Source organism: Cyclopterus lumpus, chromosome 22 (genome assembly GCF_009769545.1).
Source record: "Cyclopterus lumpus isolate fCycLum1 chromosome 22, fCycLum1.pri, whole genome shotgun sequence".
NCBI classification, from domain to species: domain Eukaryota; kingdom Metazoa; phylum Chordata; class Actinopteri; order Perciformes; family Cyclopteridae; genus Cyclopterus; species Cyclopterus lumpus.
In genome coordinates, this window is record NC_046987.1 from 4,081,726 (window position 1) to 4,096,029 (window position 14,304).

The window sequence follows — 14,304 nt, forward strand, 5'->3', positions numbered from 1 at the left end:
CGTAAAACTAAATAAAAAAATCGTCATTTAGGACAAGTAGGTGACCTCTGTGTTGGTGTCATTAGGATATGTGTTGCTGTTGCTGCATGGATCCTGTCACACTTTATTCTTTACATCCCAGAGAGGAGGAGTGTGTGTGTGTGTGCATGGATCTGCTATAGCGCTTGTGCTGGAGATGAGAAACAATATGCATTGTAAATGAGAGAGAGAGCGAATAATAATAAAAATGATGGGGTGAAAAGCTCAGGAAACATTTGATTTGCGTGAAATTTAAAAAATAAGACAACTGGAGAGGAGGACAAAAAACAGAGGACCAACAGAGGAGCATGGGAGATGAAAATAGGAAAATTGGGAGACAGGAGAATGGGAGAGTTGGAAGGAACGAGGAGAGCAGTGGTAGTGAAGGTGTGTGTGTGTGGGGAGGGGGGGGGGGGGGGGGAGAAGCAGAGGTCTCTTAACCTTGTGCGACGGGCCGTGTGCTTGTAAATAAACATCAGCCTGAGATTATTCCGAGCACGAAGGCCCAGACTGTGGGGCCCCGAGGTCAGAGTGGGCCCATACCTGGCTCTGTCTCTCACACACACACACACACACACACACACACACACACACACACACACACACACACACACACACACACACACACACACACACACACACACACACACACACACACACACACACACACACACACACACACACACACACACACACACACACACACACACACACACACACACACTTATCTACTTCAAATCTAATCTTCAAATACTGGTGCATGCACACAGACACATGAAAACAGACACATACATTTTGGATAAAAAAAATAAAAAACACGAGCATGAATGCATCTAAACACACACACTCAACCGAACACACAGACACACACAAATGTAATGTGACAAAAGCACACAAAGTAACACACATGCGCTAAATCTAGCAAGACAAAAAAAGAGTGGATTTGAACAAAGAGAATATGCACACTACTGAAGTACCCACTCACACACACGCACACGCACACGCACACACAGTACTGTTAACACCCCAGATGTCTGCAGACATCCAGTCATCCTGAGCTCAGACTCTATGTGTCATCCATCCCATTTTTTTTGTTCTTTCCTTGTTATTTTTGAGGAACCGACTGATGAGTACAGACACTGGGATGTAGGATTATTCACAATGACATAACATGGCGCAAAGTTCCCGGCACACAATCGGAGGCGGAGCCTTTGGCCACCTTTGGCCACCTTTGGCTGACCTGACCCCGCCCCTCCCTGTGGCTCTAAACCAGGGGTGTCAAACTCATCTTCACCGTGGGCCACATCAGCATCATGGTTGTAACTAACACTGTATAATTGTAACTACTCCCAAACATATTGTTAAATAACTGTCTTTGCATTTGATTATTGTTTATTCGAGTGTAAAAACATTGTACATGCATTTATAAAAATATTTAAAATATATGTAAGCTAATTTCATAACATAAATCCATTTATTTAGGGTTAAGAAACACACTCTATAAAGATGAAACGCAATTTATTACATTAACTTTGTCACAGTTCAGACTGTAACTCTGGTCCAAGAAATAATTGTGAGGTGCTCAGAACATGTGTGAGAGATGTGGTCTGGGGCAGTGGTTCTCCACTGGTCTGGGGCAGTGGTTCTCCACTGGTCTGGGGCAGTGGTTCTCCACTGGTCTGGGGCAGTGGTTCTCAACTGGTCTGGGGCAGTGGTTCTCAACTGGTCTGGGGCAGTGGTTATCAACTCGTTTGGGGCAGTGGTTATCAACTCGTCTGGGGCAGTGGTTCTCCACTGGTCTGGGGCAGTGGTTATCAACTCGTTTGGGGCAGTGGTTATCAACTCGTCTGGGGCAGTGGTTCTCCACTGGTCTGGGGAAGTGGTTCTCAACTGGTCTGGGGCAGTGGTTATCAACTCGTCTGGGGCAGTGGTTCTCCACTGGTCTGGGGAAGTGGTTCTCAACTCGTCTGGGGCAGTGGTTCTCAACTTGTCTGGGGCAGTGGTTCTCAACTGGTCTGGGGCAGTGGTTCTCAACTGGTCTGGGGCAGTGGTTCTCAACTGGTCTGGGGCAATGGTTCTCAACTTGTCTGGGGCAGTGGTTCTCAACTGGTCTGGGGCAGTGGTTCTCAACTGGTCTGGGGCAGTGGTTCTCAACTTGTCTGGGGCAGTGGTTCTCAACTGGTCTGGGGCAGTGGTTCTCAACTGGTCTGGGGCAGTGGTTCTCCACTGGTCTGGGGCAGTGGTTCTCAACTGGTCTGGGGCAGTGGTTCTCAACTGGTCTGGCTGGGACCCCCCATCACCCCTGAAAAAAGCCGCGACCCAAATCAAGGAACATTTTCAACTTCTGAAATTTATTTAATCAAAAGATGGTGCAGTTTTAACCTGAGATAGTTGAGAATATCACAGTATCCACAAAAGAAAACTAGTTAGAAATATTTTAAATCTTTTTTTCAGGTTCAGATTGTTTTTTTTTCAGGTTCAGACTTTTAGCAGGGATCTGGCGTTGGGCCATGGTTTCAACTACAGGGGCGTGGCATCATGAGTGACAGCCTAACAGAGAAGGCTGAGGACCTGCCTCAACTACGTTGCCTTCAGGAAGCGTAGGTACCGAGAGAATTATGACTCAATACTTTATATACGCCAGATTCATGGGATTGGCAGTAAACAAAATTGACACTAGTGACTAAGTTATGTTTAGTGAGCTGTTTCATACTTGGTATGAATCGTAGTATTAGAGCCATAAACTATGCCAGGAGTGTATAAGGTGTGTGAATAGATGGCACTCCGCTGCATAAAAAATTACCTTCAAAATAAAACCACACGACTTTTTTCTTAACATTCTTTTTGCCCAGGCTAATTGATCATATGTCTTTCGAGCCGTCGCGGTCCACATAAAATCACGTGGCCAGTCGGATTCGGCCCGCGGGCCTCGAGTTTGACACCTATGCTCTAAAGGTATCTTCTCCTCACTGGTGAGTTACAGCTAACCTTTTCATTGTCCCCTCATCTAAGGACAATATGGTTATTTTCCATTATCGACTCATCTCCAGACTGTTTTCAGGATTAGTCGATTAATCGTTGGGTGCATAAAAAAAAGATGAAATATGTTTGTCAAAGTTCGGGTGATGTCTTTAGATGTCTTGTTCTTTTTAATGTGACATAAACAGAGACAAGTAGGAAATTTCCAGATTTGAGGGGTTCCCTTTGTGCATGAAAGAATACTTTAATTATTAATCGGTTATCAAAGTGTTTGTGTTTATTTTTTCTAATCGTTGTAGTTCTAAAGTGAAATGAATCCTGGATGTTTATTACAATGCTTTTGACTTCAAATGTTATCAAATCTGATGTCCTGATAAAACATTTAAAAAAGAATCCATCAAAACTGAATTAAGTGAGAGGAACAACAGAAAACCTATTCATTGTATATGTGGTGTGCTTACTGTTCAATGCTGGGGGAGAGGTAGAGTTTTGGAAAGACTTGGGTGGCCTCAGCATCCTCAAAGCTCACAGAGAGAAGGGCCACGTCCTCTCCAGGGTCCACCGCTGTGTCCTGAGAAAGACAAAGCCAGGCTGTTAGTGCTCCTCGGTAAAACCACCATCTACACCATCTGCACTGACTCCCACACTTCGTTGGGATAGTTAAGAGTCATGGACTGAGATTGGCATGAAATGAACAAGTTTGTAGGTCAACGCGTTTAAAGGCTGATCCGCATCATAGTTCGAAGCATACCGATTCCTCTCGGTTCCAGATTTGGTTCCAAGTTTTAAGGTCGTCACTTCATCAAATAAGCTTCCTCTGTTGCTGAACTTCTTCGTTTTGCTGCAGCAGTTTGAGAGTCAATCAGAGTTCTTAAAAATTAAGTCATGTGTAACTTTTGGAATTTCAAGTTGTGGAGTTAAACCCCAAAAGTGGATTTGATCAAGATCTAACAGGATCGAGATTCAAGACAAAGGTTAAGATCGGATTTAAACCCAAACGGGGATTACACACTCCTGTGTGTGCACAACAAGTGTGCAAGTCCCAAAATCTTGAGGGAGATGGAGAAGAGAAGAGGAAAGACACCAGAAGAAACATCTGTTTCGTTTCATGCCACATTAGCTTCAACAGCTGCACTGTGCGGCTGAGCTGATGACTGGGAGCACCAATCAAATCATGTGTGAGATGGATGCAGAGGCCACCCGGAGCGGCTCGCTGCAAACCTCGTCTGTCTCTCTGAGGTTCTAATTTCTCGTTCTGTGATGTTTTCCCTCGAGCGTGGCTACTTCTCAGGCACTGTCATTAGCGCAATTCCACATCAAGTACCATTCTGGGCTCCCTTTCTCCCGACAGAGGCTCGGCGGCGTTAATCAAATGTCTTACAGATGGTTTGAACTCATCCATTTGTTATAATCGCTCCCTGCCATGGTGAGAGGAAATCTAACCACCACACATGATGGACAGAGGCTCGGCGCAACCAGTTTGCAGCATGGCGGCCTCAAACGTGATCGGGCTCATTAACTGATTACACACACTCTGCTGATCACAAAAAATAAACTGACCGTTGGTTTGAGGAAAGAAACATGGCTGAGTGGGTGGACAAATAAATTCCTTCACTGCACATTTCCTCTCCAAGCGGAGTGGAATTAATTTTTCCGCATGTAATGACTTTGACCATCGTTTTTTTTTTGTTTAGAAAAAAACAATTAAATTAACATAACATCATTGTAGCATGGGATACAAATATATGGGGACCTTAAATAATGAACAGTTCTTGAATCCACAGTGAATTTAGATAGAAGAACATGCAGATATCAACGGTCACAACAATGGCCCCAGCTCTGCTGACTATCATGCAGTCGGACTTGTCGTGGCAGATGCATTAGTGGGTAAAGACATAAAGAGTAGAAGGGAGGCAGTGAAAGACAGCGGGGTGTGTGGCATCCAAAAGTGTTGCCCGATGGAATCAGCTCACATCAATACAGTGTGCATCAGTAAACAAGAACTGCCTCTCTGTCCCGCAGCAGCGCTCGCGGCTTCTGCCGCTGACGATATGGGACAGATAGGAACAGGCGTGGGGATGTGGGGCTGGGGTGGAGGTGGGGGCTAGGGGAAAAGATTGTTTTGCTCCAGTTTGTAGCTGTCAAGTCCCATTCTCATCCGCAAAGGTGATTTAATGGATGCTCCCTTTGGACTGGGACAGAGTAAACAGACAGATGAAACCCAACAGGAAGGTGAGAGGGGCCAGGAGAGGAACAAAGGGCAGCACTGCAGCGGACAATGCCCCGATTGGGCTGGACTACGGGCACTGATGAAAAAGGAGCCTTTTTGTGGAATGATTCAGACTCATCTCATCCCAGCAGACAGCAAAGGGCTGTCACAAGTCATATTGCATCAAAGAAACAAACAAACACAAACTAAAAGGCAGACCCTTTAACTTTTAGCTAATGGCATTCTAAACAATGTGCTGCACATGTAGATGAAAATATTATTTGACCCTGTGTAGTTAAGTGCAACTATATATCAAACTTTATGTTGTTGATGTTTATTTCACAAACTTAACTTATATAAAACTGGTAAGGAACACAAACACACTGTCAGCCAGATCTGATCACCAGTAATCTCTTCTTGTGTATGAGCCTAAAACAAAATAGCAAGAGTAAGAATCTAGAGCCACATTATTGGCTCAGTGAGGCCGTAAATAAAGTAGTCCTAATACAGCCACAAAGCTGTACATAGAGAAGTAAGTAGTTAGAAGTTATGAAATGATGTTCACCACCTATAAGGTTTACCATGTTCACCATCTTCATCTAACATGTTAGCCTGCTAATGTTTGCTAATGAGCACAAAACACAAAGTGCAACTGATATTTCATCAGAAACCAAAATACTGGACAAATTAAAATTTGACCTTGTGAATGGGTCAAATTTGTCTAGACATTAAACCGTTAACTCTCCTAAGACGGTCATGGCTAAAATTAGACATTGACCTCCAACAGTTAAGGTAAGGCATTGACCTCTAATGGTTAAGGAAACACATTGACCTCCAATGATTAAGGTAACGCATCGACCTCCAATGGTTACGGATAGGCATTTACCTCCAATGGTTCAGGTAAGGCATTGACCTCCGGTGGTTGAGGTTACCATATGTCATCGGGTAGCAAGTCTCACAATGCTTTTCGCAAATCTAAGAAAACCATACAGACATGACCCGGTGAATAGTCAAGAGGACACGTGACCAAAGTGATCACATCATCAGTGTCATTTTAATTCTTCAAAGTGACGGGCTCGCCATGATTCTTCCTTTGTGGTCCATGAATGCTTGCACAAGATGTCATGGAACTGTATCCAACCGCTATTAGATACATTTTTTGGGCCAATAATTGTGGGTTGACCAACTGACAAATGCATTTATTACAATTTTGTAAATTAAGACTTGGGGAAAGAACGTCAGTCAGTGAGAGAACTTTGACTAACCTTTGGGTGATAGTAGAGTTTCAATAGAGTCTCAGAGAAATAGAGAGACAAGTCATATGTAATTGTCTATTTGCTGCGTTTTAAAAAACAACTTACTGAGAGTGTTTGTCTCTTGCACTGCTCAAATTTCATGATCCCATTTTATGGCCAAAAACAAAAAGTTTTCCGTGCTCCTTGAAGTGGCATGTTTAAAGTAAATTAAAGTGTAGAGGGGCAAATGGTTTACTTGACAGCTGGTTTTGGTTATGGAATACACAGTGTACTGAAGTGGTGTCCTAGTGCGGTGGTAGTTTAGAGGCATTTAAAAACTCTCTCATGATTTCCTTCTCCTGAAAAACTTTGCAAGTCCTCTCCAGGAAGTTGTGAAAAGATAGCCTAATGAGAACAGAAAATGACCTTTTAACCTACCTGCCTTGAAACCATTACTTTAATTGAAACATACGAGCTCTTCCCTTTTGTAATGAAATAAAAGCCCCTAAATGGCCGTTAATGTTTCCGTGCACATACACATGTCTTAAGCCCTTTTAACCAAATTGACCTGAAGGCAACTGCTGCTTGCTTATGTAAAGAGTTAGTAGAGAAGCAGCTTTAAAAAAAAGCTTCTGCTCAACAGGCCACAGGCAGGACCTTAATGAAGAGACTTCTTCATTGGTAAGTAATGAGCACTGAAAGGGCCTGGGTTAGAGGGTTGGTGGGGGTCCTGCAGGGGCAGTGGTTGGATGTTAAAGCAGTATTTACTCCATGCCCCCGGGGGGGATGTGACTCAACTGCTCAAGGACCGGATTTAAGAAAGTGGGCGAGGACTGTGCACGCGCATGCGTGCGTGGACATCAAGGTTAGAGGGTGCCTCCGAGTCAAACACTTTCACGTGGCCGCCACCACCCCGCGTCCTTCATCCTCCTTACTCCTTCAGACACACGGGTGCACGAACACACAGAGACGCACTTCTTCCCTGTGTCTGCCCTTGTGTCTCCCGATGCCCCGGCCTCTGGCATCTCCTCTGTGTCGCATGTGACAGGTTGGAGATGTGACAGCTGTCCTCATGCCAGACCAAGTCTGGCCAAAGTCGCGACACACACAAACACACTCATCTGCAAACGCTACACGGGGGCTCCACTGCAGGGCTGGTACGGAGGAGGTAAGGGCACTCTGTCCGCCTTCTTCGCCCAACTTTAAATGTCATGCCTAACGTAATGGGTCGACTTGACTGACAGCAGGGTTGTTGTGCAAGGACATGTCCAGCTTCTAGGCGAGCGGCTTAAAGTGCCCTTGTACATGTGCTGGACACACAATGAGTTCAAGGCATTGAACATTGGCCCGGTTGATATGGTTCATTTATGGTGATGTGAAAGCTGTCAATTGAACACTAATGCAGACCAAACAACTGGACAGAGACCGCTTGAAAATGTGTGTCTCGGTCAGCTTCCTACTGGACTCTGGTTGCTTGTGGTGTAAAATAAATTTTAGGTATAGCAACCAGTGCCACATACTTAGTACTGGTAATATTAGCGTTGGGATGCACAACAAGTATCAATCTCACTCAACTTTTCTTGAGAAATGTTGTAGGTGTGTGAATGCTGCTTCAGCAGCACATCATTGTTCTTGTAATCTTTATTATTTTGACTTCTTCAGTACTCTTTTTTTTTATTTTGGTCGCCTGCTGATTCTGCATTCCTTCGGCTACAGAAGCCATTCAATCATCAACAAATTCTGCTCTTTGAGCGACTTACAATACTTTTAAAAATAATTCAGAAATTCCTACAGTTAAACTTTTTGCGTAATATCTCTTAAAACCCTTAAAACTCAAGCACAATTTACAATTGTTGCAATTCTTAAAAAAAAATTAAATGTAAATGTCCTTTAAGACATGTTGAAACCCATCACATAGCAGCGCTATAATGTATCTTCCACGTTCAATGTCAAGAGCCTTGAAGAGAGCGTAAACACAACCATCGGCCAAAACAACATGCAAAATAATACTTTGGATCCTACAACGGAATGAAGTGAATGGATGTCTGACATACTGAATTATACATTTGTGCCAGCATTTTCACAAGTTTGATAGAGACTTGTGCTGCCGCACCCTGAGGGTGGGTACGCACGGGGTCAAGGTGGCAGCTGCCAAAATGTCTCATTGCGTGACATGAAATGTTCTGATTGAGAAAGAGAGTTGAGGATATTGTTCCTAATGATGTGGAGCTGCTGCTGCTTGTGGGGAGGGGATGAGCAGAAATGTGGTGTACTCCAGGGGCCATGATGAGCCCCGCTTCCTCCATCTCAAAATACGGAACATGCAAGCGCAAGTCACCGCAACCCAAATTGGCACGCATGTCCAAGAGGACCGAGCGTCCTCTTGCGTAATATCTGACCTATCCCACGCTTGTCTCTTCCTCGAACTCTCCATTCCAACGAACCCTGCGCTCACGTTTAAAACTGATGTAAGACAGCCACGGCAATGATTAACCAGATGACTTTGCGTCACCCACATAGTTGCACCTTGTGCCAGGGCTCAGCTTTTGGCATGAGGACAATAGGCGAGAGATTACAGAGCACACATGCTCCACCTGCAACCGTGTTGGCAGAACAGGACCCGAACACACCTCAACACTGCCCTGCTGCTGCAGCCACAAAAGCTTTGTGCATGGGGCGTGTTTGTAAACTGAAGAATAGGGATATGCTTGTGTGCGTGCCTATCTGTGGAGCATGCAAGTCTTTCAGTGCGATGGGGGGTGGCAACAAATGCTAACCTTCAAGAATGTTCCCAAGTTAATTGCTTTAGTGAATGCAGCTATGCCGTCTGCACACATTGCAGACTAGAGCAAAGATTCCTTCTCTTATGTCATCCACTCAATTAAGATTGAAAGATTTGGCCAATTGAGTGTTGAGTGATTCCCATTAATAGTTTTCAAGTAAATGCGGCATTGATTGATATAGAGCAGGGGTCAGGCGGACCGCCGTCCGGAAAACCGATAGATAATTGAGAATTAAGTTAAATTAATCTTTCTTAAATTGAGTACTTTTTAAATTTTTTTTTTTTAAAGCTTTCCATTTTAAATCCAGCCTTTTATTTTACTTGAAATAAGATAAGATAATGTATTTATTATTACTGTATGTATTATTTATAATTAATCCAGTTCAATTGGAAATCTGTAATAATTCTCTATTTAATTTACAGTCAGTTGTTGACTACATACAGACGTTGGCTACTTCAATACATATGGCACAAAATCATAGAGCGCAAATTTGACATTATTGTGTTCCAGACCTTTGCATGAGGAAATGCCCTCTAACTGAACTTCACTGAATTTCAGTTGTATACCCTGATATAGAGGGTAAAACAGAAATGTTGACTGTGTGGCTTTGACATTATTTTCTCTCAAATCAACAAATCCTCATTAAGTATGATTTCTTGCAAAAAGTTATTGAGTTATCTTTCGTGCGTTCTCCTACAAGTGATCAGTGCACCTGTGCAGAAACGTTTGGTGAGGCTACTTAGACTACTTAGGCTTACGAAAAGATTGTGGTGGGCTGGACCCGAATATTTGACTATTTGAATATTCATTCGATTGCGCATCTTACATGCAAATCATAATGCATACATTTTCCTTGGTGTAAGTACAAACAGTGAATAAGAACAGCCTCTTAAAGTACGTGTGATAGAACAATTTCAATTGAAAACGGCATGATGGTTGACACGACTTTTCAAAGAAAGAGATGTTCGCAGCTGTGTTTCCAATTTCAAGCAGGTCTTTGATATGTCAGCCCAGTGCAAATAATGTACAAGTTCCTCTGACTCAACAACAAGTTAGTTAGTAGTGGTAAGTGAGGAAATATGGGGACAAAAGAGTAACTTTGATGCAAGAACAGTGGCTGCAGTTTCAGGGGCCAAACTTTCTCAGTTATTGACTTCATTGAAATGCCATGGACCAGTCAAAAAGGCCCTGCAGTCACGTACAACAGAAACAACTGGAAACAAGTCACAAGTGCAGTGTGTTGCAAAATACCTCGACAGTGGTGTCTCCACCCCAACAACCCACACGCTTAGCCTCCCCTGCTTGGAAATGAGACACCTATTACTGAGTCATAGCCATGGGTGAAATACAGCTCAGTGCAACCAGCTGGGCCAAATGCACTACGAGCCTTTAGCGGGGACTTAATGCATAGAACAGTTGAGAGCACAGCGTACTGCAATAATGCAAAGTTGTCTAAAAAGTTTGGATCAAACAGATGAGATATGTTTTTTTTTTCTTCATCATTCCGGGGGTTCCGCTTCTCTCCGCAACTGTTTGCGACAATAACTGGCAGATGACCAACACAAACGCCACTACGACACTCTCTCTGATCGTAATTTCACCGAAACGCGAGTCATATGTGCGTCTGTGGCCAAGTGTCACTGATAGTGTGTCACAAATAGCATGTCACCGCAGTGATCTGGCTTTCGCAGTACTGCCTGTGCGAACATCCTGTGTGTGTGTGTGTGTGTGTGTGTGTGTGTGTGTGACGCTAGGAGCCTGGAAGCCACAAGGGTGACTCAAGTATGTGTTTGCATGTGGATAACAGCATGCCTATGTGTTTTTCGAGAAATGAACAAATGCACGTATGTTCACGCTGATGACACAACACGGGGTGACCTACAAGTCAAGTGCCACGTGACCTCTCGACCTTGTGGTGACGGCACTGTGTGTAACATCTTCAATCTCAAATTCTTTTTTCCACCCCCCTCCCTGTTTTGTGTGACCAGAGATCACATGTAAAAGCAACACAAGCACTCGCCGCAAACCTTCTTCTCAAAAAGACCAGAGTTGGAGCGGAGGGCCTCACACACTGGCTCGCTTATTGTGGCATTTTCTGGGGGTGATAATTGTAATTGGATTAATATTGCTTCACTGGCAGTGTTGCAGGGTGTTTTTGTCAGTTAATGAGACTAATCCGGTCATTTGAACCACTGCAGCCCCTTACTCCTATTTGGGGACTGATGGGACGTTGGGCCTAAATAACCGTGAAATAAAGCCATTTACTGCCTATTGGTCCATGCGATGTGAGGAAAAAATATATTTTGCTCGTCTAGCTTGAAAATGTTCTCCGTTTGAAGGCATTTATCAATTTAACATCAACCTTAAATAAACCGCTTCACGCATTTCTAACTTCTGAGAGGTGTTGCTGAATTGAAGCTGCGTGAATATAACAGTAACAATAATTATATTTATTACTATGGACTGCTGACAACGGCAGATTCAATGTTATCTTACTTTTACCACACAACTGTAACCTATGATAGCACGAGGGAGAGAGACAAAGCATCCCAAAAAACAGTATCCTCCTTACCATCCAAGAGGATTAAGGGAGTATAACACATTTATTGGTAAGAACCGTTGATAAATAAGAGTGCAAGACATATTTCTTTAATCCTTTCCAGGCTTTGAAATTAGGGTTGGGGTTTGATAGCATTTCATCCAATCCATCATTTAATCTATTTTACCAGTAAATAAATATTTATTAAATTAGTTTGCCAAAGGTTAGGTGAACATTATTCCTGATCGACTCTTCCTGCAGGGATGGACCTTTCTGTTTAGTTTTGTCATTCAAATATCAGCTATAAAATGTGGATTCACAGTTTATGTTAGCATAATTATATGGGTTCAAGGGTGGACATCAGTTCAAGGGGGAAAAAAAGGTAATAACAGTAGTGTATATTAAAATACCGCCTCCTCGTCTCCACCCACGTCTTGAGAACTACCTATGCAACAATGTGCCATTTTTCTTCTTGCAAGCCAATCAGAGCAGACTCATTTTTTCGGGGTGAGTGGGTCTTAAAGAGACGGGTGCTAAAACGGAGTCATTCGGACAGAAAGTTAGAAAAATAATATAAGAAAAATAACGTTTTCAATCATATAAACATGTTCTAGTAGAAACCCCAAATAGAAGCATCAACCTGACAATGTTCGTCATGCGTTTTCTTTAAGCTTTTGTACGTTGCTTTTGAGAAATGAAAAGGAAGACAGAGAAGGAACACTCGGGCAGTAAAAGTCAGATTGTTTGTTATTGTGGGGCTTTTTTTTCCAAGTCATTGGTAAGCCAAGGGTAAGCAAAGGCCAGGACAAATGAGCACAGACAGGCAACATATAGAGACACAATTTCCCCCTGAAGCCACCAATGTGTTAATAAAAAGCCTCCAGAAGGCGGTATGAGGCGCGCAGAAGGACAAGGAATTGAGCATTAAATGAAAGCTGAATAACATCAGGGTTGAAGTCAGAAAAACAAAGGATTAGTAAGAACATTTGGAGGTGTTAAAGAAAAAGGAAAAACACATATAGATAGTGTACAACTTGATGTAGAGCGAAGGCGGAAAGTAGGCCAGTTAGAAGTAATTCCATGGAGGCGTGGAGAAGTGTGGGGCGGCGGAGGAACAGGGGGGGGGGGGGGGGGGGGGGGGGGGGGTGATGTTCTCCTGAGACCGTAATACTGGAATCCTCTGATGCTCAGCTGGGGGTACAAGCAGGTGGGTGGGAATCTTTTGTTTGGAGACGCGGTGTGGGTGGTTATGGGGGAGGAGAGTGGGATTGGGGGTGTTTGGGATTGGGCGATTGTGGATCGCAGATCCGCCGAGAAAGAAAAGGAGGCGGAGTCACCTTTGGTATCAGGGAGCCACGTTGCACGTTGGGGTGGGGGGGGGGGGGTCACTGGAGCATTAGGGAGTGGAATCGAGCTCCGTGCTCTGCAAGCGTTCCCTCCTGAGGCTTCTTTCCCTTTTAATTCACGCCTTCATCTCCTTCAACAATCTTTTTTCATTTAATTCCACGCTTCTAAAAAAATGGAAGCATCCTATTTTACATGTCCTTCCTGATCGAGAAGATGGGTGCTGTATTTATATGCACTCCTTGAGATGTAAAGATCATGAGTGAAGGGGGGGGGGTATTATTTTTTTTATAACAGGCTGGCAGAAAAATAAAGAGCAGAAATGTATGTCACTTGAAGTAATTTGAGATAAGCCTATTTTTAACGCTTCCATAGACTTAGCCAAGGAACAACACAAGAGGAATGTATTAGAAGGGTATTAGACATGTGTTAAACATATTTGAAGGTTCTGATAGTTAAAGAGAATGTTAGATTATAATGTAATTGATGATTATACTGTAGATTTAAACATTTAAATTTTATTCAAAAGTATGAAGCCTTTTATATACATATATATATATATATATATATATATATATATATATATATATATATACATACACATATATATATATATATATGTGTATATATATATATATGTGTATATATACATACACACATATATATATGTGTGTATGTATATATATATATATATATATATATATATATATATATATATATATATACACACACACATATATATATGTGTATGTATATATATATATATATATATATATATATATATACACACACACACACACACACACATATATATATATATATATACACATACATACACATATATATATACATACACCACGAGCATGAAGTACGTCTGAAAGGCGTCACACAGCATTGATGCCAGCCAAGAGCTACCCAAACAACCAGTGGAGCGAATCTTCGTTAGACTACTTTGGATGCGGCGTGCAGGAGAACTGTGGATAAACCAACACAGGAACAATGAACACATGAACAATGAACACATGAACACATGAACAATGAACACATGAACACAGGAACAATGAACACATGAACACATGAACAATGAACACATGAACAATGAACACATGCCTCGGCCAAGTGGAGAGCAGCGGACTGCAGGCCGATTACTGTCGTGCAAGATGTCGGTCTGAGGAGCGTCCTGAGAATCACAACGAA

At 42.8% G+C, this 14,304-nt stretch overlaps 1 protein-coding gene across 2 annotated transcripts in view; it reads right to left on the reverse strand.

The window, feature by feature from the left end:
- babam2 (BRISC and BRCA1 A complex member 2) overlaps positions 1-14,304 on the reverse strand; it is a 77,206-nt gene that overhangs the window by 21,441 nt on the left and 41,461 nt on the right. For both annotated transcript variants that reach the window (XM_034525659.1, XM_034525660.1), the window contains exon 7: positions 3,459-3,568. In XM_034525659.1, the coding sequence (XP_034381550.1) occupies positions 3,459-3,568 (110 nt within the window). The remainder of the gene's footprint in view (positions 1-3,458; positions 3,569-14,304) is intronic.